At 46.7% G+C, this 22,949-nt stretch overlaps 1 protein-coding gene across 2 annotated transcripts in view; it reads right to left on the minus strand.

Moving 5' to 3' along the window:
- Positions 1-831: 831 nt before the first annotated feature.
- LOC139268054 (uncharacterized) overlaps positions 832-22,949 on the minus strand; it is a 39,070-nt gene continuing 16,952 nt past the window's right edge. Inside the window, exons 2-6 of one of the 2 annotated variants that reach the window (XM_070886044.1) lie at positions 19,103-19,206; positions 17,062-17,201; positions 13,008-13,481; positions 2,107-2,967; positions 832-2,024 (exon numbers count right to left, since the gene is read on the minus strand). In XM_070886044.1, the coding sequence (XP_070742145.1) occupies positions 1,305-2,024; positions 2,107-2,259 (873 nt within the window). In that variant the 5' untranslated portion in view covers positions 2,260-2,967; positions 13,008-13,481; positions 17,062-17,201; positions 19,103-19,206 and the 3' untranslated portion in view covers positions 832-1,304. The remainder of the gene's footprint in view (positions 2,025-2,106; positions 2,968-13,007; positions 13,482-17,061; positions 17,202-19,102; positions 19,207-22,949) is intronic. The other variant, XM_070886046.1, reaches the window with a different exon arrangement.

Consider the following 22,949-nt stretch of genomic DNA (forward strand, 5'->3'; position numbering starts at 1 on the left):
GGAGACAGGAGCAGCAGAAGGAATATCGGGAATCCTGAGCCAGGGGGGATTGGGAAGGCCAGGGTGAGGAAGAAGATTGGAAATCATGAGCCGGAGAACAGAGTGATCAGAGTCCGGTTGCCACAAGGAAAATTGTAGGCCAGAGCAGGGGGGAGATCGGAAGAATCAGTAGGTTAGATTTGATGCCTCGTGGAGGAGATCGAAGGGTCGGGCCAGGATGTCCGATCACGGGGGGTGGGTGAAGCAGGCAAGCTGGATCCAGCAGGTAAGTGGAAAGGCACATACCTCCTGGATCCAACAGTTCTCGCCTCTCTTTAGCCATCGGGTTTCCCAAGGCCCAGGAAACCTGACCGGCCAGGGTTAAATTTAAAAATGTTGTTTAAAAGTGGGATGCGCTTATTTGTACTGCAAAAATGGCCAACAGGCCCCACCCCTTATTTCTGATTGGTCCCCTTGGAGGATAAGCCACACCCTGAAGTTTCAAAGGAATGTGTCACTGGAACCACCCAGCCCAAGGTCTCACTGACTTTGCAAATTGTAATTCGATCCACTTTGACTTCCTGAAACAACAGAGGATAGAGCTCCCCAGAAGACAGCAAGGGCCAGCCAAAGTCCCGTACCCCAGTCCAAGTGCATCCCTCCCCCAGCCGAAGTGCCTTATCCCAGTCCAAGTACATCCCTCCCCCAGCCAAAGTGCCTTACCCCACCCAGTCCAAGTGCATGCCTCCCCCAGCCGAAGTGCCTTACCCCAGTCCAAGTGCAACCCGCATGACACGGAAGTAATGTAAAAAATGTAATTAAATTTATTGATAATAAAAACAAGTTGCATTGCACAAAATTTTCAAAACATGACTAGCACGAGCATCGCTCACATACGTGTGTGTCTGGAGTCACATCGGGAGGGAAGCAACAATGGTGATCAGCTGTGTGCACCTGCGCTTACATCGCACCCATAAAACCCCGTGCTCGGTGCTCCGGTGGCTGGGCGGATCAGTCAGGTAACTAAAGCCGCAGCTAGTCGACTCATGCCCTCGTGACCATTTCATCCTATTGAAATGTCCCCAGCCTTTAGACCCCTTTGGGCGGCCTATTTGCTTGATAGATATCAATCGGCAGCCTTCAAGTGCCTGGAGTGGAGATTGATCCGAGTCCTCCAAGGTTACACGTATTGCGAAATGCATGGGTTGTGCAGTAGCTGCCTCGTGTGCTGGGCCACGTGAGGCATTGGGCAGCTCCCGGGTGACAATCTGCTGCGAGGGCTGCCTGGTCAGCTCAGCAGTCCGTAGCGCCCAAGGTTCCTCTCCTCACTTGAGCATGCGAATATGGGTCCAGAGCCAGGCCAGCATCAGTATGAAGCACTCCGTTCCACAACTGGTCAGGATGGTCATCAATAGTTGCAGTGCGCAAGATGCACGCCTGTACTTTTGAGCGGCGATGATTGGGTGTTGTTCAACTTCCGTCATGACCACACCAGCGCTTGATAACCGCCAGCGATTCCCGAAAGCAAGTCTCCCCAGAGGCAGGCCCAAATGCCTCTGGACTACAACAGCATGCTCACAAGGGAGTAAGAGCTGTAGGCCGAAAGTGCAGGTGCAAATAGCTTGACCATCACATACATGAACTTCATACTCCTTGAACCCGGAGCTCACAGTGACTATGTCAGCATCCTGCTGCTCGATGTTCACAACATCCATGTGCCAGCGATTCTTGACCATTTTCTTCGCAGCATGCACCATGAACTCAGCATACATGGCCTGTACATCCGCTGGTAGTTCTCCAAACTGCCTCACTGAGGAATGGTGCAGGAACGTTGCATACATGTGCTCCCTATCCAGGACATCATTGTGGAAGACCAGGTTGTTGATGCACTCCGCCATTGATGAGGAAGAATGGAGTCGGTGTTTGATCTTCCTGTTCTCACACTCAATGTGATTATTGGTAGTGTTCCCAAATGTGACTGTAGTTCTGCATAGATATAGGGGCCGCATCTCCTTCTGGGGGATCCAGTTGATCAATAGATATTCCTGAAATAGAAAGAAAGGTGTTACAGCACAGGGACAGGAATCAACACACCCACCCTTATATGCACGTTTTGCACAGATTTACCTGCAGCGGAAGGTGCAGCAGGCCAATCCTGAGCTCACAACTCTGCACAATATCCTCAGTGTGGGCATGAACCATCTCTTTGCAGAGCCGGAACAACATCTCCTGGATGGAGTTGCATACTACGTAGCTGCTGATCTTCCTCTTTAGGTTCATCAGGACATGGCAGAATGGTGGCTCCTGGGAAATTCTTCCTGACAGTATTTATCTCCTTAATGTCCTTATTCAGCATGACAGTCTTCACATGATCAATGCTGGATCCCATCAATGTTACGAATACTTCAACAATGTTATTTAGCATCTCTGATATCTTGTTCTTTACAAAGGCATAGAAGACAGCCCGACCCCTGCCACTGCCGTCTTGCACCATGATTTGGGAGAGGGAATAACCGTGCTTGTTTATCTTGTAGGTGCCGTCAATGAACAACATTTCAGGAAATTCCTGAAACCTGGACTGCATTTCATTTGTTGCGAAAGCAATGAAGTTGATGTCATCTTCTTCCATGCTAATGTGCACCTGCCCAACCACTGTGACATGCTCCAGTGCAGCTATTACAGCAGCCATGCTTCCATTCTCAGCTTTCAGCCATGCCTTGATGGTCCTGATGTCAGTCAGTGTTGTGACCTTGTTGAATGTCTGCTCAATGTACTTCTTCAGCTGCTTATTTTGAGGTTGGAGCTTGACCAAGTCCGTCACATGATGCATCTCCTCTGGACTGAGATGCCACCTGGTAGGGTAAAATGGAAGGAACTCCTTCCATAGTACGTGCGATGTGTGTACGAGGTGGGACGATGTGACACACTTTCACTTTCTTCCTGCTGCAGGCCAAAGTAAGCGTGGCCTCGCATCCCATTGGGAGATACCTGAAACAGAATAGATTCAGGGTCACAGTGCTGTGAACATGAATACTGAAGGGTTAATCGCGGTAATGCAAAATTGCTGTGCTTGTATTTATGTAATTAATGACAGAATGAGATAAGCAATTGCGAAAAGGTCACAAGACAATGAGCAAGAAAGAAACCAATAGCACCAGACGCTGGCCGAAGATGAGGAAGTAAGCCTGGACAAAGGTGGATAAAAAATTGTTGTGTAGACCTTTTTGCAATGACAGATGGATAAGCAGTGACGTGTGACCTTTGCGGTTTACGGCTTTAAATACTCATTTTTTGTAATCCCAAATTGATTTGTAGCCTTTGCAATTCCCCTCGATCCTTGTATGTAATAAACTGTGTGTGTTTTCAAACTCTCTAACGTAGTCTCGGAGTAGATTTATTTCTACCTCAGGGTTTTCCCCCAACAGTTTAGGCGCTGCGAGCAAGGTGTACCGGTGAGCCTACCTGACCAAGACTCGAACGTACGGGGATAAGGTCGGATTTCACGACATCCCAGAAATTGGAACGTCAAACCGGCAGGGGTGAGGCTACCGGACACCCAATGAACAAGTGAGACTTGGAGAGGTTTAATAACAAACACAGTGAGTAGAAATAAAGTAGAATATAAGTAAGATAAGTGGTGTGTAAGAGAAACGAGTGACCTGTAACTTCAATTGTCACGAACTATCTCAATCACCTAACTTGAGCCAGCATTAAGAGGGCAAATGCCCCACGTGATGGCCAAGGATTAAGGTCGAAGGGAACACCGGGAGGACAAAGTGACGGCGGAAACCTGTGAGTGACTGTGTGATACGCATGAACTGGTGTGAGAGTTGAGGGATAACCCATCGCAATAAATAAGTGACGGAGTAGAAGTAGGCCCACGTGAAGAGACTCATTTGCAGAGGAAGCGAGGGAAGGTCAGATCACATAATGGCGTCGGGGGAAGACCTTGAATGGGGGCCGGGAGAATCTCTTAGTAGGTTCTATGCAGGCGACCAGAAGGACTTAATAGATAAAATGATTAAAGACGGGTGGGATCCCTCGGCTGTCCCCAAGGAGCAAAAGTATTGGTAGGAGAAACAGAAACAGAAAAAGGCAAAGAAAGTCGGAGTACTTTTAGTATATCAGTTATGTGTGTTACAAAGTAAAACCAAACAATTAGTAGAGAAAAGTAAGGAGACAGAAGCCGAGAATAAGAAATGGAGAGAGCGGTATGAACAAACCGGCAAGTGTGGCGGATCAGATTATGACCTCCCTCCGACTTATGTTGCCGCAGTAGCGGCCTCGGCTCCTCCCTTTGATGAGGAGACCGAGATGGAAGGGTCAAATTCAGTAAATACAGAAAGGCCAGCCCCTCTTAGGGTAACCCAGGGCATACAGGGAGGGTACCCCCGATATCAATACTACACTTTCACCCCCACAGAGAAACAAATGATGAATCAGGATTTGGGGAGTCTACAACCACGGAAGAGAAATGTAGAATTTTGGCAAACGTTAGAAGAATTGTATGAGACCCACGATATGCATGAGCGAGATGTCCACCAAATAGTTCGGGCTAAGTGTCCAAAGGACCAGTGGACAGGGCTAACACCCCCTCACAGTGACGGTACATGGATACCTGCCGTGGGTGCCACAAGGGCACAACAGGACGCTGCCTGCACGGGGTTCGTCCAGGCTGTACAGGCCTTAATAGGAGCATCGAATCCAAATTGGGGATTGATAATGCAGACCCGCCAGAAAAAGGGAGAAAACACCAATGACTACGGAGAGAGATTATGGGTCCAATACCAAGAATCCTCGGGACAGGCGGCCCCGAAGAGAGACGACCCAGTCTCCGTGAAAATGTTAAGGACGGCCTTTCGGCCGACCATCAAAAGATCTTAAAAATGGGGGTGGTAGTCGTGGACACCTATGACCAAGCTGTCCAGTGGGCATGCCACATTAGTTCTGGGGGAATAAAACAAGAAGTGGCGGCGGCTAAGAGTAGTAAGAGTGCGGGCCGAGGGGAATGCTACAACTGTGGCAAGACGGGTCATTTTGCCGCCGACTGTCGAGGCCCCAAAACATAGAAACATAGAAACATAGAAACATAGAAAATAGGTGCAGGAGTAGGCCATTCGGCCCTTCTAGCCTGCACCGCCATTCAATGAGTTCATGGCTGAACATTCAACTTCAGTACCCCATTCCTGCTTTCTCGCCATACCCCTTGATCCCCCTAGCAGTAAGGACCTCATCTAACTCCTTTTTGAATATATTTAGTGAATTGGCCTCAACAACTTTCTGTGGTAGAGAATTCCACAGGTTCACCACTCTCTGGGTGAAGAAGTTCCTCCGCATCTCGGTCCTAAATGGCTTACCCCTTATCCTTAGACTGTGACCCCTGGTTCTGGACTTCCCCAGAACATTCTTCCTGCATCTAACCTGTCTAACCCCGTCAGAATTTTATATGTTTCTATGAGGTCCCCTCTCATTCTTCTGAACTCCAGTGAATACAAGCCCAGTTGATCCAGTCTTTCTTGATAGGTCAGTCCCGCCATCCCGGGAATCAGTCTGGTGAACCTTCGCTGCACTCCCTCAATAGCAAGAATGTCCTTCCTCAGGTTAGGAGACCAAAACTGTACACAATACTCCAGGTGTGGCCTCACCAATGCCCTGTACAACTGTAGCAACACCTCCCTGCCCCTGTACTCAAATCCCCTTGCTATGAAGGCCAACATGCCATTTGCTTTCTTAACCGCCTGCTGCACCTGCATGCCAACCTTCAATGACTGATGTACCATGACACCCAGGTCTCTTTGCACCTCCCCTTTTCCTAATCTGTCACCATTCAGATAATAGTCTGTCTCTCTGTTTTTACCACCAAAGTGGATAACCTCACATTTATCCACATTATACTTCATCTGCCATGCATTTGCCCACTCACCTAACCTATCCAAGTCGCTCTGCAGCCTCACAGCATCCTCCTCGCAGCTCACACTGCCACCCAACTTAGTGTCATCCGCAAATTTGGAGATACTACATTTAATCCCCTCATCTAAATCATTAATGTACAGTGTAAACAGCTGGGGCCCCAGCACAGAACCTTGCGGTACCCCACTAGTCACTGCCTGCCATTCTGAAAAGTACCCATTTACTCCTACTCTTTGCTTCCTGTCTGACAACCAGTTCTCAATCCATGTCAGTACACTACCCCCAATCCCATGTGCTCTAACTTTGCACATCAATCTCTTGTGTGGGACCTTGTCGAACGCCTTCTGAAAGTCCAAATATACCACATCAACTGGTTCTCCCTTATCCACTCTACTGGAAACATCCTCAAAAAATTCCAGAAGATTTGTCAAGCATGATTTCCCTTTCACAAATCCATGCTGACTTGGACCTATCATGTCACCTCTTTCCAAATGCACTGCTATGACATCCTTAATAATTGATTCCATCATTTTACCCACTACCGATGTCAGGCTGACCGGTCTATAATTCCCTGTTTTCTCTCTCCCTCCTTTTTTAAAAAGTGGGGTTACATTGGCTACCCTCCACTCCATAGGAACTGATCCAGAGTCAATGGAATGTTGGAAAATGACTGTCAACGCATCCACTATTTCCAAGGCCACCTCCTTAAGTACTCTGGGATGCAGTCCATCAGGCCCTGGGGATTTATCGGCCTTCAATCCCATCAATTTCCCCAACACAATTTCCCGGCTAATAAGGATTTCCCTCAGTTCCTCCTCCTTACTAGACCCCCCGACCCCTTTTATAACCGGAAGGTTGTTCGTGTCCTCCTTCGTGAATACCGAACCAAAGTACTTGTTCAATTGGTCCGCCATTTCTTTGTTCCCCGTTATGACTTCCCCTGATTCTGACTGCAGGGGACCTACATTTGTCTTTACTAACCTTTTTCTCTTTACATATCTATAGAAACTTTTGCAATCCGTCTTAATGTTCCCTGCAAGCTTCTTCTCATACTCCATTTTCCCTGCCCTAATCAAACCCTTTGTCCTCCTCTGCTGAGTTCTAAATTTCTCCCAGTCCCCAGGTTCGCTGCTATTTCTGGCCAATTTGTATGCCACTTCCTTGGCTTTAATACTATCCCTGATTTCCCTTGATAGCCACGGTTGAGCCACCTTCCCTTTTTTATTTCTATGCCAGACAGGAATGTACAATTGTTGTAGTTCATCCATGCGGTCTCTAAATGTCTGCCATTGCCCATGCACAGTCAACCCCTTAAGTATCATTCGCCAATCCATCTCAGCCAATTCACGCCTCATACCTTCAAAGTTAGCCTTCTTTAAGTTCTGGACCATGGTCTCTGAATTAACTGTTTCATTCTCCATCCTAATGCAGAATTACCAACCGTCCGATGTGACAATTACGGGGAAAAGGGACATGCCACTGATAAATGTTGGGCGCCCAAGGAGAAAAGAAATAGTCAGTCAGGCCTTAGAGTAGAGGAGATGCACCGACAGCAGCTAATCACAGCGCTGAGGGACTTAGGAAGAGACTGAAGGTCAGCGGCCCCCGTGGGACAGAGAGAGGATCCGCGTATTCACATAACAGCACTGTTAGGGGGCTGGCAGTGTGATATGTTAGTGGATACCGGAGCATCGGTATTTATGACAGATATTCCCTTACCCACAACTAAACATGTAGTCCATATAACTGGCGTGGGTGGTTACTGCAGAAGATAAAGGTACGCGGAGTCAGTGGAAATGTATTAGCATGGATACAGAATTGGCTGGCTAACAGAAAGCAGAGAGTCGGGATAAATGGGTCCTTTTCGGGTTGGAAATCAGTGGTTAGTGGTGTGCTATAGGGATCGGTGCTGGGACCACAACTTTTTACACTATACTTGGATGACCTGGAAGAGGGGACAGAGTGTAGTGTAACAAAATTTGCAGATGACACAAAGATTATTGGGAAAGTGGGTTGTGTAGAGGACACAGAGAGGCTGCAAAGAGATTTAGATAGGTTAAGCGAATGGGCTAAGGTTTGGCAGATGGAATACAATGTCGGAAAATGTGAGGTCATCCACCTTGGGAAAAAAAACAGTAAAAGGGAATATTATTTGAATGGGGAGAAATTACAACATGCTGCGGTGCAGAGGGACCTGGGGGTCCTTGTGCATGAATCCCAAAAAGTTAGTTTGCAGGTGCAGCAGATAATCAGGAAGGCGAATGGAATGTTGGCCTTCATTGCGAGAGGGATGGAGTACAAAAGCAGGGAGGTCCTTCTGCAACTGTATAGGGTATTGGTGAGGCCGCACCTGGAGTACTGCATGCAGTTTTGGTCACCTTACTTAAGGAAGGATATACTAGCTTTGGAGGGGTAACAGAAACGATTCACTAGGCTGATTCCGGAGATGAGGGGGTTATCTTATGATGATAAATTGATGAAGACTGGGTCTTTACTCGTTGGAGTTCAGAAGGATAAGGGGTGATTTTATAGAAACATTTAAAATAATGAAAGGGATAGACAAGATAGAGGCAGAGAGGATGTTTCCACTGGTCGGGGAGACTAGAACTAGGGGGCACAGCCTCAAAATATGAGGGAGCCAATTTAAAACCGAGTTGAGAAGGAATTTCTTCTCCCAGAGGGTTGTGAATCTGTGGAATTCTCTGCCCAAGGAAGCAGTTGAGGCTAGCTTATTGAATGTATTCAAGTCACAGATAGATAGATTTTTAACCAATAAGGGAATTAAGGGTTACGGGGAGCGGGCGGGTAAGTGGAGCTGAGTCCACGGCCAGACCAGCCATGATCTTGTTGAATGGCGGAGCAGGCTCGAGGGGCTAGATGGCCTACTCCTGTTCCTAATTCTTATGTTCTTATGCTGTTATGTTGCCACCAAAGCCCACCAGAGTGAAGTAATTCTATTGGAGATAGCCGGTATTCTGATCCTGGCACAATTTCATGTATGCCCAAATGCAGAAGGGACCATATTGGGAATCGACCTCCTGGAACAGTTAGGGGCAATAATAGACCCACAGAATAAGAGAATAGCTTGGAGAAATAAGGGAGGACATAAAATCACGACGTACGGGGAACAAACTAATTTGCACAATCACGCAAAGGTCGGAAGTGTGCAACTTCTCACCTGAGATTGGGATACAGCAGGAGACTACGGCCTATTATGTGAACAAATGAGGGAAGTGTGGGCTCAATCAAAGCAGGATTGTGGGCTAGTAAAAACAAAGCCAGTGGTCATTCCTGGGCCCGAACACCCTCCTCATAAGCAATACCCCATTAAACCTGAAGCCCGAGAGGCCGTAAAACAAATAGTGCAGGACCTCTTGTGGAGCGGTGTCCTTCAGGAAGCCGAAAGCACTACGAACTCGCCAACCTGGCCCGTAAAGAAACCAGATGGGTCATACTGATTGACCATAGACTATATGGCGTTAAATAAAGTAATTCCCCGCCAGCACCCCATCGTAGCAAGCCCAGCGACCATATTTAATGGACTGAAACCAGAACATAAAATATTCACAGTCTTAGATATAGCTAATGGATTTTGGTCCATACCATTAGCCCAGGAGTCCCAAGATGAATTCGCATTCACGGTCGGGGATAGGCAGCACACTTGGACACGAGTGCCCCAGGTTTTTCACAACAGCCCAGCCATATTTCACCGAACTATGAGTCGAGCCTTGGAGACCGTAGATTTAGCCCCCTACCGAAGTACCATCCTCCAATATGTGGACAATCTGTTGATTGCCTCAGAGGACGAGAGAGGACATATAGGGGCTCTATTAGAAACCCTAGAAGCCTTAAAGAAAGCGGGATTTAAGGTAAACCCCAAGAAAGCTCAGATCGGATTGAAAGAGGTACGGTACTTTGGTCACCAACTGTCGCAGGGGACAAAAACAATGCCCCACGACAGAAAGGAAGCAATTCGCATTATGCCCCGACCGAAAAGAGTCCGAGGAGTGTGCAAGGTATTAGGACTTTTTAACTACTGTAGGAACTTTATAGCCAACTTCGCGGCAATCGCGGAATCCATACAGAGACTAGTTAAGGGAGGAAAACCAGCTCTAGAAAGTGTGAAGTGGGGCCTGGAACAAGAAACAGCATACGGCCCGATAAAGGAAGCCCTGATGTCGGCACCAGGCCTAGGACTGCCAAATATGAACGCACCGTTTCACATTCATTGTGAAAACGAGGGCGGGTTTTACGGAGCAGTAGTTACTCAAATGCATGGAGACCGAGCCCGCCCAGTAGCGTACTATTCCACCCAACAGTCGCCCATGGCAGGAGGTCTGTCAAGATGTGTAGTAGCCTTGGACTGCACAACATGGGCGGTGAAAGTTAGTGAGCCAGTAGTAATGGCAGAGGAAGTAATCCCACGTTGGGACGTCTCTATCCAAATCTATTCTGACCAGGGAACCCATTTTACCGGACAAATAATGAAAGAGGTGTGTGCTATGTTGGGTATTAGACAGAAGTTTCATCTCCCCTACCACCCGCAAAACTCTGGGATTGTAGAACGTATGAACAGGACACTTAAAACAACCCTAGCAAAGGCCATCCGAGAGACAGGACAAGCTTGGGCGGATTTACTATCCACAATCTTGATGAGACAAAGGGCAATTCCTAACCGAGTGAGGGGATTAACCCCATATGAGTTGATGATAGGCAGGGCGATGCGCCTGCTGGAATGAATCATAACCGGGGTATCCAACATAGGACCCCTGAGGGATCGGATTAGAAAGTACATCTTGGAACTGAGTAAGCAACTTAAGAATTGAGGAAGGAAGTGAGGGAACGGCAAGCAGGCAGGGACGGACAGAAGAAATTGGAGGACCAGGGGGAGGTCCTGCAGATAGGCGCGAAGGTAATGGTAAAATGTCTGCCAGGACGAACGGGGTTTGCTCCCCGTTGGTCTGGCCCATTTGAAGTCCTAATTAGTGGAGATACGTGTGCCTGCATAGATATGGATGGGGTTGGCCGATGGAAACATTGGTCTCAGCTCAAAGAATATGAATCCAACGACCCCAGCACAAGTGAACAAAACAAATAACCCTGCCTTCATATACGTTCTAGGAAACTGAAGGCGGACGCATTGGCAGAAAACGCCAGAAGAAATAAAGACGATCCAAGATGAATGTGTTACGCGATATTATGTGCAGTTTTTTTTTGTGTGATTGTAATATGTAGCCGAGGGAGGACTCAGGCCAGAGTACCCCCACAAACCAAGAGACAGTTACATGTGAACACCTTTTTGAACATGTCATGCACCTATGCCAAGAAAGCCAATGTTGCCAGCTGTTGGGTCTGTGCCCATGTCCCCACACACTCAGAGGAAGGAATCTCCTACAATCAATCCCATTTAGTGATAATGAGACGGCCAGCTAGATGTTTGGAGTTAGAACAGGATCCACACGCGTTGGCTCTTATGCCAGAGAGGCAGATGGCAGCATCATAATAAAACTTAAAAGTCATGGGTATAATCCAGAACAGTGTAGTGGGTGGAGACGATCAACCTATATCGATTCCTATCTTCCACCGTTCCTGAGAACAAGGTGTAAGAAGGGACAGGGAGGGGGGCTATGTCTCACAAGGCAGGGACGACCGAAAGATCCTATTGTGGGGTACAGTAACTGCACATATAGCCTTACCTTACCTGCCGAAGGGGGTAGGGTGACACTCCCATCATTAAACGGAAACGGTGACTTTTCGGTCCAATGGGACCCCCCAGCGATAAATAAGTATACACCCTACAACGGGACTCATTTTGTGTGCGGTCACAGGGTCTACCCTTAGTAGCTCCAAGAATGGACGGGTTCTTGTTATCTGGCTTATATCATACCCTACATGTATCACCTGGGTTCTCTGAAGGACCTCTACCAGAGAGCCAGACGAGCCATCACAGAGACTGAAAGATTCTGGGCCATTACGTTTCCCTGGTATGGAGCGGGTAAATTGGGAAGGGAATCCATTAACGTGGCTTCCGTCCTGGAACAGATGGCCAACGATACAGCTGAAGCCCTGGTTAAGGTTAATGCAGAGATGGTAGCACTCTGCATAGTAGCTCTGCAAAATCGGGTGGCTTTTGACTATGTGTTGGCAGAAAAAGGGGGAACCTGTGCCCTGATCGGGGCCGAATGTTGTACATACATCCCAGATAGCTCGGAAGAAATTACCAATCTAGCAGAGCATATCCAAGAAGAGGTTAAAAAGCTTAAGCAACCACCAGCCTCCACTTTGTGGGACTGGTTCTCGGGGTGGTTAGGATCTATGGGAACGTCACTAATCCAAGGTCTGGCTACCTTTGTGGTGGTGGTAATAATGCTGTATTGCCTATGTATGTTACTTAAATGTTGTATAAGCAAAGCACTGTCATCTTTACTATCGAACAGACTTGCAACTCAACCGCCCTCAAACTACGAGAACCTAGCGGTGTCTCAGAAGGTGGCGTACACATGCCCAAAACACCTATATGATGAGGTTTTACAAGCAGCAGAATGAGGTGCGACAGGAGAGGGGAACCTGGACCCCGGAGTGGAGATCCCAGGGCTCAGGAACCGGCACATCACATCACCAACCTCTGCATGAAGACCGGGTATACATTGGCTTAGAAATATGTATATGAAAAATTTCGGCCAAATGAGGGATTGAAGGGTTAATCGCGATAGTGCAAAATTGCTGTGCTTGTATTTATGTAATTAATGACAGAATGAGATAAGCAATTGCGAAAAGGTCACAAGACGATGAGCAAGAAAGAAACCAATAACACCAGACGCTGGCCGAAGATGAGGAAGTAAGCCCCGACAAAGGCGGAAAAAAAATTGTTGTGTAGACCTTTTTACAATGACAGATGGATAAGCAGTGACGTGTGATCTTTGCGGTTTACAGCTTTAAATGCTCATTTTTTGTAATCCCAAATTGAGTTGTAGCCTTTGCAACTCCCCTGGATCCTTGTATGTAATAAACTGTGTGTTTTCAAACTCTCTAACGTAGTCTCGGAGTAGATTTATTTCTAACTCGGAGTTTTCCCCCAACAAACACCACAGTAAGCACGTGGATGTATTAACACTCACCGCTGATTTGGTCTAATCCCAGTTGATTGGATGCGTGGCTGCCCTTCGTGGACACAGCACAGTTGCACAAACGTATACACGAACCGGTCGGGGATTGGCTCTTTCCGTTTCTTGTTCTTATTTGTTACTGTGTGTGAGGTTACCTTATAGAAGAGGCTCCTAGTTGCCCATAAAAAAGAAAGAGAGTTGAGTTTTGCTGAAATTTAAGACTTTTGCCAGAAATGTATGATAACATGTAGCCTGCAGCTGAACACAACAGGCACAAAATACAGAAGCAAGCACAGGTGCCTGTTGAAACTCCAGTTTCAAAGTAAACTCTTCATAGGTATCAAACTCCATAGTTGTGAAGATTTCCTTGAACTGCTGGGTTGTATCTGTGGACAATTGCTGGGTTGTATCAGTGGACACCTCACTTGACATTGCCGGCTGCAACTCTACAAATCAAGTACTGTTTTTGCACCAGAAATCTAGCACCTGGAAGTAAGAAAACACAGCTCACACAGTTGTACTAGAAATGAACACACGCATGGATGTACTCGCAACACTACAAAGCAAGCAAACGCCGGCAGAGGATAAGCGGCTCAGTCGGTGGTAGGCTCAGCGGGGCGTCTTGGGTCGGGGGGGGGGGGGGAAGAGAGTCAGCAAGGGAGCGAGTCGGGGCTTAGCAAGGAAGTGAGTTGGTGAGGGAGTGAGTCGGGGAGTGAGTGAGTTGGTGAGGGAGTGAGTCGAGGAGGGAATGAGTCAGTGAGAGCGCGAGCCGGGCCTAGCGAGGGAGCGAGTCGGCAAGGGAATGAGTCGGGGAGGGAGTGAGTCAGTGAGAGAGTGAGTTGGCGAGAGAGCGAGGGAGTGAGTCGGCAAGGGAGCGAGTCGGAGAGGGAGTGAGTCAGTGAGAAAGCGAGTCGGCGAGGGAGCGAGTCGGGGAGGGAGCGAGTTGGGGAGGGAGCGAGTTGGGGAAGGAGCGAGTCGGGGAGGGAGCGAGTCGGGGAGGGAGTGAGTCGGGGAGGAAGCGAGTTGGGGAGGGAGCGAGTTGGGGAAGGAGCAAGTCGGGGAGGGAGCGAGTCGGGGAGGGAGTGAGTCGGGGAGGGAGCGAGAGAGTGAGTCGGGGAAGGAGCGAATCAGGGAGGGTGTGAGAGAGTGAGTCGGGGAAGGAGCGAGTCGGGGAGGGAGCGAGTCGGGGAGGGAGTGAGTCGGGGAGGGAGCGAGAGAGTGAGTCGGGGAAGGAGCGAATCAGGGAGGGTGCGAGAGAGTGAGTCGGGGAAGGAGCGAGTCGGGGAGGGAGTGAGGGAGTGAGTCGGGGAGGGAGTGAGTCGGGAGGGAGCGAACCGGAGTTGGTGAATCGGGGCCTAGCGAGTCCTCGAGGGGGGAGGGAGCGAGTCGGGGTTTAGCCAGTCCTGGGAGGCAGGGGTGGGGGGGTGGAGGGAGTCGGAGAGTTGGGTCTAGCGAGTCCTGGGGGGGTGGGGGAGGGAGTCAAAGTTGGCGAGGGAATCAGCGGAGTCTTGGGTCTCAGCTCCTGCTTCTCGGCACCACGTGGACAGAATGATTCAGGGCCCGGGAGGGGACGGTGGGCGGAGCTTGGCAGGGGGCCGGGCTTGTCGCCTGTCGGTCCAAAAAATGCAGTACGGGCAGGGGGGGTGCCGGGGTGGGGGCGGGAGGGGTGGCGGGTACGGGCTGGATGGACGCCTGTCTGTCAAAAAAAAGTGCAGCACAAATAGTTTGTCCCTTAAATGTGAGGCTCCCAGCCTCATTATAATATTTAAATTGCATACTGCGTCCTGCGAGCGGGCTGGTTGACCGACGCCCCCCCCACCTCCATTAAAACCAGTGGTGTGGGAGGTGGGTTGGGGTCGCGAGTCAGGTTTTTAACATTTTAACATCCCATCTGACCCCTAACTCGCCTGTTTTGGGGGTTTTAAATTTTCCCCAGTAACTTATAATATACGTTGTAACAGGATGAAAGGAGGTGTTGAAATATCAAAGTAGCATGACTTTTTTTCCCTCAGTTCCATAACACATTACTTTTATACTTAAGGTCTTGAAAAATGCTATTGACAATGCTCGTCTTGAAAGAGTTAATGCAATTGCCATGAGAACAACATTGTTTTAGTCCATGGCTTCAGTAAGACCCAGGTGGTTCTGTTACAGGAAAAACAATTGGCTTTCAGAGCAGCAAGGTACTGCAAATCAATCTGGCAGTTAGCAAGTGAAATGGAAACTCAGTCAGCTGCACAACCAAACATCAGGTCAAGGGTTATTAGCAATGACTCTTTAAAGAGTTCTGCCTGCTTTTCGTTTTTAAAGATAAACCACCAATTAGTTGTCATCGAGCTGGGGGATGATACACTGACAAATAGAAGTATTTTTAGCTGATATGGGCCTGCAGTTCACTGTAGCACCAATGTGCTGTGCCAGAAAATGATGGAACTTGGGTTTCAGAGAGACCATTCCAGGGGGGGAAAATAACATGGAGGTAGGCGGCTAGCTTGTAACGGAACAGGCCTAGCAAAGGATTGGGCAAGTCAACCTGCTAGCTACAGACTCAGAAGAGAGGAAAGAGAGAAATTAGAAGAGCCATGATGCCTTCATCCTGTGCCAGTCCGGTGCGCCGGCAATCTTCCAGCCACCATGTCAAACCCAAGGGTGGTTGCTCAGAGACAAGGGCTTTCCGCTCTACACCTGGCTGAAGCCTCCGCTCTGCAATCCCACCACTCGTGGCCAGCCCTCATAAAATGACAGGCACGCTGCCACGAGGAACGTCATGAGGAATGTCATCGAGCAGGCCTTCGGGGTGCTAAAACAACGGTTCTGCTGCCTTGACCACTCAGAAGGAGCCCTCCAGTGCACCCCAGAGCGGGTGTCCCATTTCGTAGTGGCTGCTGCATCCTCCATAACTTGGCCATCATGGAGACGCAGCCCTCGTCACCGAGGGTTGTGGGACCACCTCCGGAGGAGGAAGACAAAGCAGGCAGCACATTCCCGTTCCGGACGGCTGACCGTGAGCGCCTCATCAGACTCCGGTTCCAATGAATGAAACTGCAGATCCTTACTTCCCCATCTTACCATCCCTGTGTCACGGAACATCACAGTATCCTCCTATGCACAAAGCTGAAATGAGAGCAACCATAAAAGACACATTCTAAAAATAACTTATAAATTGATCAAATTCAAATCAAAAGAACAAAGTCAACTCATCACACATGTGCACTCCCTTAGTGCCTGTGCCTTTTCCTACACTAGTGCTCTGTGAAATGATCCCTCAGTGGCTGCAGCATGGCTGGTGGAAAGCTCCTGACTTTTATTTGGGGAGACTACACATGGTCTTGCAGGACAATCTCGAGCATCTCGGGATCTGGAAGGCCCAGCTGTAGATTACACCACCTTGACATGTGCTCGCTGGATGACAGGCAACAGCAAGGGCACAGTACGAATGTTGTCATCCTGAGAGAGGACAGCAGGTTCTTGCTCCACTGCCACTCCCCCGGGGCGGTGCCTCAGCATTCCTAGCCATCCGTTGGAGCACAGATTGCTAGACTGCTGGAACAGCCTGCAAGCCCCTTTCCTCCCTTTGTAAACCCAGCCATGATGGCAGGAGTCTGAGCAGCAAGCTGAGCCTGCATGAGAGCAGTCTGAGCATCCAGTGCAGCACTGAGATGCTGGGTTGCTACCACCTGTGCTGCAATGGAATCTGCAAGATGGCCCATCACACCCAACATCATGGTTGGGTCCACAAGTTGTCTCATGTATTTGCCCATAATTTCCACCCTGGAAATCACAGGCTCCAAGCTCTGCTCATGCAATGCTGGAGCCAGACTCCTACATGCTCCTGGACACTGACAAGAGGCTCCCTGGCAGGCCTGCTATTGCACCAAACATTTCTGTGTGTATGCCCATCAATCACCCTTCTTCTGACGGCTTCTCCATCGAGGTCATCATGGGTCCGGCGCAGCAGAATTCGTGAGTGAACCACCCTCCCGGGAGCTGGCCCCGAAGCTACCCGTTCCCCCTAGCCTGGCTACAACCCACTCATGCTCGGTGATTCACCACATGCAGAACCCACCTCTATATTACCCTCCAAAGTACACGCAGTGCCATTTTCTGAGCCGTTGTCTGAGAGTGTCAGATGCAGTGCCAATGTGTCTTCTTCTCCTCCATCATTCTCCTCCAGAACTTCAGAGACAGGCTGGAGTTCCTGGGTATCTGAATGGACAAAGAGACAAGGGTAGGGATGTGGGGGGTGAGGAGAGGGGAGATGGGGGAAGCAAGATATCTATGCCTACACCATCAGCAGCTTGTAAGTGAGAAGAGATTGTGGGATGAGGGGAAAGTGGGATTTCAGAAGAAGGATTAGGTCTGAGCATACTGTCATCACAGAACTCTATTTCTTTTGAGTATATTCAAGATAGAGATCGATAAATTTTTAGATGTGTATCAGCAAAGTCAAAGAATTCTCATTGTTTTTCACAATGAACTAACTCTGGACTAAAAACACCAATTGCTATTGTATGCACAACAGTCTCTGTTCTTGAAGCTGGAAGGAGAGTGGTTTATTGAATCTGCAATGGGAGACCACACCTGAAATAAGCAACTGTACTACAGCAATGGAGACATTAATGACATTCCATCTGCTTCTATTTCATTTTTAAATTCACGGAACAGTCATGTGTAATCCTTTGAACTGAATAATGAAAAGCTGTTATCTACTTAAGCATATTGTGCCGTCTGAATTCGGTGACTGGCTCTGTCCTTATTGTGAGGAGCCTTTAGTCCATTTTATTCATGAATCTTTATCTACTGTCGCTCACGAAAATATTGATGATTGACAGCATAAAGCCACAGCCAGAATACAGAAGGTTTCTGCAAGTATTAATATTTCAGTGTGTATCTCCGTTTATCTGTAATTGTCTATAGTCCCATGTCTATAGGTCCAATCCCAGTGGACATGAGAACCAGACTGTCTCAGACCCCCCAGAGTGTTCAGTCATTTTTCAACTGGGTGCTCATGGTAGAAAGTGAGAACATTGAAGAACGAATCCTCGGCTGTTATACTGTGTTCCTTTTACAAGTGTATCAAACATTATCTCTGACATTTTGCTAAGAACCTATTCAAAGAGGGAGATTCACCATCAGAACTTTTGCTTTTAAAAATTATGGAGCAGATATTCTGACCTGTAAGAATTTTACTGCCACCAGGTTGGACACATTATGGGATGTTTGTGCCACTTCAGATATCCCAATACAAGATTACATTATTATAATAATAATAACTTTTATTTATATAGCACCTTTAACTCAGTAAAACATCCCGAGGCGCTTCACAGCAGTGTTACAAGACATAACAGATAAATTTGACACAGAGCCACAAAAGAAGAAGTTAAGGCAGATGACCAAAAGTTTGATTAAAGAGGTAGGTTTTAAGGACTGTCTTAAAGGAGAAAAAAGAGGTAGAGAGGCGGAGAGGTTTAGGGATGGAGTTCCGGAGCTTAGGGCCCAAACAGCTGAAGGTGCGACCACCGATGGTTGAGCAGTTATAATGTGGGATGTTCAAGAGGGCAGAATTTGAGGAGCGCAGACATATTGTGGGGTTGTAAGGCTGAAAAAGATTACAGAAATAGGAAGGGAAGAGGCAAGGCCATGGAGTGATTGGTAAACAAGAATAAGAATTTTGAAATCGAGGCTTTGTTTAACCATATTGGTACGTGATTGCTGTTAGGAAACTAAAAACATCAACATGGCCAATTAGTACAGGACAGATAGAATTAACATAAGTAAGACTGGTTATTTAAATATTTCAAAAACGTTTTAATACTAATACAGTAGGAACATATGTTATTAGCATTGCTAAACTTGACGGCACCACATTGCATTACCAATATTTCTTTTTTAATATGACAGCATTTCTGATATAAATAGGTGTTTAAAATGTTACGAGTACACTATGATGGATTGTGAACAATAACAATGATTTCTTTTAACAAACCCAGTCACTTAGCCAATTATGTGCAATTATCATCTTTGCATTATTTAGTTATGCACTGTTCTAAATACGAGAGTTCAGAACTACAACTTTCATGCAGAAAATTATATTTTTGAACTAGTACCAGTAAAGTATTAGCTGACTTCTCAGATAGCTTTCATCGGTCACACGCTTCTCCATGGAGATGATCACAGTGCAACTCAGAGGAACTAGGTTTGAAGGAATTATCTGTAGACACATGAAAGTCATTAATTACATTTTAAAATATTTATATTATGTAAAATATTCAGTTTTCTTTATAATAATGCTCCAGTCAGAGAAACAATATTTACTTTAAAGGTAACAATTATAGATAAAAAGGACATAAAATGTGGGATTTTCAAAACTCTAATACCGTTGGCAAGTTCATTATAGAACACTATGAAGATTGCTGTTTCTCAATTATTGGTAAATTTACAAAGAACTGATGTACAATATCAGAATTAAGGGGTCAGAGAATGTGCTGCTAGCAATCATTTTGTTGTCTGGCTGACTGAGTATTTTTTATGTGGACTTACATTTGTCCCCTACAGAACTTTAATTACAAAAACTCTTCCCGTGCAGCCAATGAGCTATCTCAGCAGGGGGCCCTCTTGATACCCATGCCACCAATGAGGTATTGAGCATTAAGGCTTATTTGGTGGCTGCAAGATATCCTTAGACCACGCAATCACATTGAGGTGAAGAAGCCTGTTTTCAGCCAATCAAATTTTAGGAAGGAGGGGTTTTGGCTTCTATCACAATAAATGATGGCAGTGATGAAGGAGGCAGAAGGGGAAAAGCACAGGCAAACTCAAACCTTTCAAACAGAAGTAACAGGCTCGATTAAACAGAAAAATAATTAAAGTAATAAAAATAGGAAAAAGTCAATTTGAAAAATGCCTTTTGAGTAGAATTATTACTGTAATATTTTAATACATGGTACTTATTTCTATGTGATAATTTAGGACATGAAAACTTAATTAAAAAACGGCATGCCCAGTCAGAATCCTTTAGTGCCACACAATGCCTTTAGCTGTTGAGTATTTGGGAAGGAGAGCCCAGCACTGCAGGATTTCTGGGATAAAAGGTGCTACAGCTTTTAGCATGGTGTTGGAATTCATATCTCCAGGGAGCTGAATGTTTGTGTGTCAGACTCACCCTCTGCTTTAAATGAAATTAAATAACCTCATTAATTTTTTAAAGGTAATGCTCTCTGTGGTTTGCAAAAGCATTATACTCTCATGCCTGAAAACTAATCTTTTCATATTGACTGTCTAGCTCACTCTCCTCTGGGAGATAATCCCAATATAGTTGATCACATATTTGCTTCAGATGAGATTAAATCTTATCCATAAAATGTGGAATCTGCTCATAACTCCCTCTCCCACCCAAACATGGTGTGGCATTATTGATCAACAAATAAGAACTGCAAAGATGACACAGAATTAATTCCTCGGGAATGTTTATAAAGACAGAACCGGAGAACTCAACTAGTAGCATTTGAAATATATGAAAAAGCTTGGACAGACTGTTCATATTAATTGTATTTAGGTCACTCAAGCAAGAGATAGGTAAGGAATTACACCAGAGTTCCAGTGAATGTACTAAAACAAGTGTGAATAATTTCTTCTATAGAATAATAATGCTTCAGTGAAGAAAACTTGAAGCCACACTAACATTTATGCATGGTAGTTTGATTTTATTTTTGTGACAATGAACTTTGTAACTCAAGCACGTACCATATTGGCACATTAAATTAAAAATATTTCAAAACTTATCCACTGATCCAGAAAGAAGGCCTGTGGTATTTTAATTACTGGGCCTTATGTAAATACCACCAACCAATGTCCCGCCTGTTCTGAGCAGAAAGTCGTCAGGTAGCGATAGAAAATGGCACAGCCTGGAGGTCGCCCGCTGACAGCAGATAGGTTCGGCATCAGCTGCTGGAGCTCTCACAATCAGGAAAGAGGAGAGGTGAGTTTGCAGCAGGAGAGAGCTAAACTTGCCTTGTGGGACTCCTCCTGGCCCCACACTCTAAGCAAAGAAACGCACCTATTTTGGGCCTCTTCTGGCCCCGGATCCTCTACCCCGCCATGTTCACTGGGTGGGAAGGCGATTGCAGCTTCCTGCTCAGGCCGCTGAGTTAAAATTGCAGTTGGATCCTGATAATCTCATTGGAACCTGACACGCAAATGTAACAAAGGATCCTGCCAACCTTGGTCAGTACAGCAGGTTAAAATCAGCAACTGTCAGCTCTGAAGGCTCCAGGGCATGTAAGTAATCCAGACAAATTTAATTGCCCACTCACCATGTTGCCGTTGGACGGGTAAAGTTAAAATCATCCCCTTGATATCTGAGGAATAGTCAGATTGTGCGGTAGCATCTTTGAAGTCAATAATGATGTTGGAAATGTGCAGTTAGATGTCACAGGTGTGTAAAAGCCGGCCCCATGCTTATGGATGATAAATGGAAGGAGCCAAGAACAAAGTCCAGGGACATACATTAAATGATTGGATACATGCCAACCGAGAAAAACAGCAAAAATGAACCAACAGTTCAATAAAAGTTTCCACAGTCCTGGAAAAGCTGACAGTTCAAAAACAGCGCTGAATACAAGCCTCATGGCATATGAAGAAGAGAGGTTGAACTGAAAGCGCCACAAACCATGGGAAGGCCGCAGGCTAATCTATTAGGTATACCCAACTTTGATCGATTTCATTGTAATGGAAAAATCCTAAAGTATACAAAAATGCAGTTTGAAGCATTAGTAAATTTAGAAATCACTGATGGTGGAAGGTATGAGATTTTTAGGGGACCTGGGCGCACGCATCTCAGTAGATTTGGATTGATGGCACTTTATTTTGTGCATTTTCTGGCATTTTGAAGCATACCATAATTCTACCTTTCAAAACTAAAGAGTTTTTCCTAGAAGTGTTAGACAGATTTGGAATTAAAAAATGAAAAGTAGTTGTATGGACATTAATGTGGAACAGGGTAAAGTTGAAATGAATGGGTTAAGGCCCTCCCGTTAAAATAATAGATAGAGGAATATCAAACAGATGCACTGAGTGATTGCTATTATTGCCAGCAGCAATTCTAGTTATTGCTCTTTTGTTCCAATCAAAAAAGTTTATTTTCTTCTATTGGTAATGAAAATCATTATACACTACAATCATTGAGAAGTAAAGTGTTACGTATGTAAACTTGTATTTACCTTGTACAGCCACCAGAGGGCTCATCCCCTGGAGTCCCAAGGGATCCCACAATCCCTTGGGAGCACAGGTACTTAAGGAGGCCTCACAGGCTGGAGAGGCACTTTGGAGGCCTGCAACAAAAGATTAAAGTCACACCCTACTCTGAGCTCACAGTATGCAGTCAGACTCTTTATTCATATATAACATAAAGTGCACAAAAATGGGGTTCCCAAGAACAGACATGGGGAGCATCATCATCATAGGCAGACCCTCTGAATCGAGGAAGACTTGCTTATACTCCTGACGTGAGTTCTTTGGTGGCTGAACAGTCCAATACGAGAGCCACAGACTCTGTCACAGGTGGGACAGATAGTCGTTGAGGGAAGATGTAGTGGGACTGGTTTGCCACACACTCTTTCCGCTGCCTGCGCTTGATTTCTTCATGCTCGCGCCGTTCAGACTCGAGGTGCTCAGCGCCCTCTCGGATGCACTTTCTCCACTTAGGTCGGTCTTGGGCCAGTGGGGATGTCGCACTATCAGGGAGGCATTGAGGCTTTCCTCTGCCCACCTTTGGCTCGTTTGCCGTGAAGGAGCTCCGAGTAGAGCACTTGCTTTGTCTCGTGTCTGGCATGCGAACTATGGGGCCTGCCCAGCGGAGCTGATCGAGTGTGGTCACTGCTTCAATGCTGGGGTTGTTAGCCTGAACAAGGACGCTAATATTGGTGTGCCTGTCCTCCCAAGGGATTTGTAGGATCT

The sequence above is a fragment of the Pristiophorus japonicus genome, chromosome 8, assembly GCF_044704955.1.
Source record: "Pristiophorus japonicus isolate sPriJap1 chromosome 8, sPriJap1.hap1, whole genome shotgun sequence".
Classification (NCBI taxonomy): domain Eukaryota; kingdom Metazoa; phylum Chordata; class Chondrichthyes; family Pristiophoridae; genus Pristiophorus; species Pristiophorus japonicus.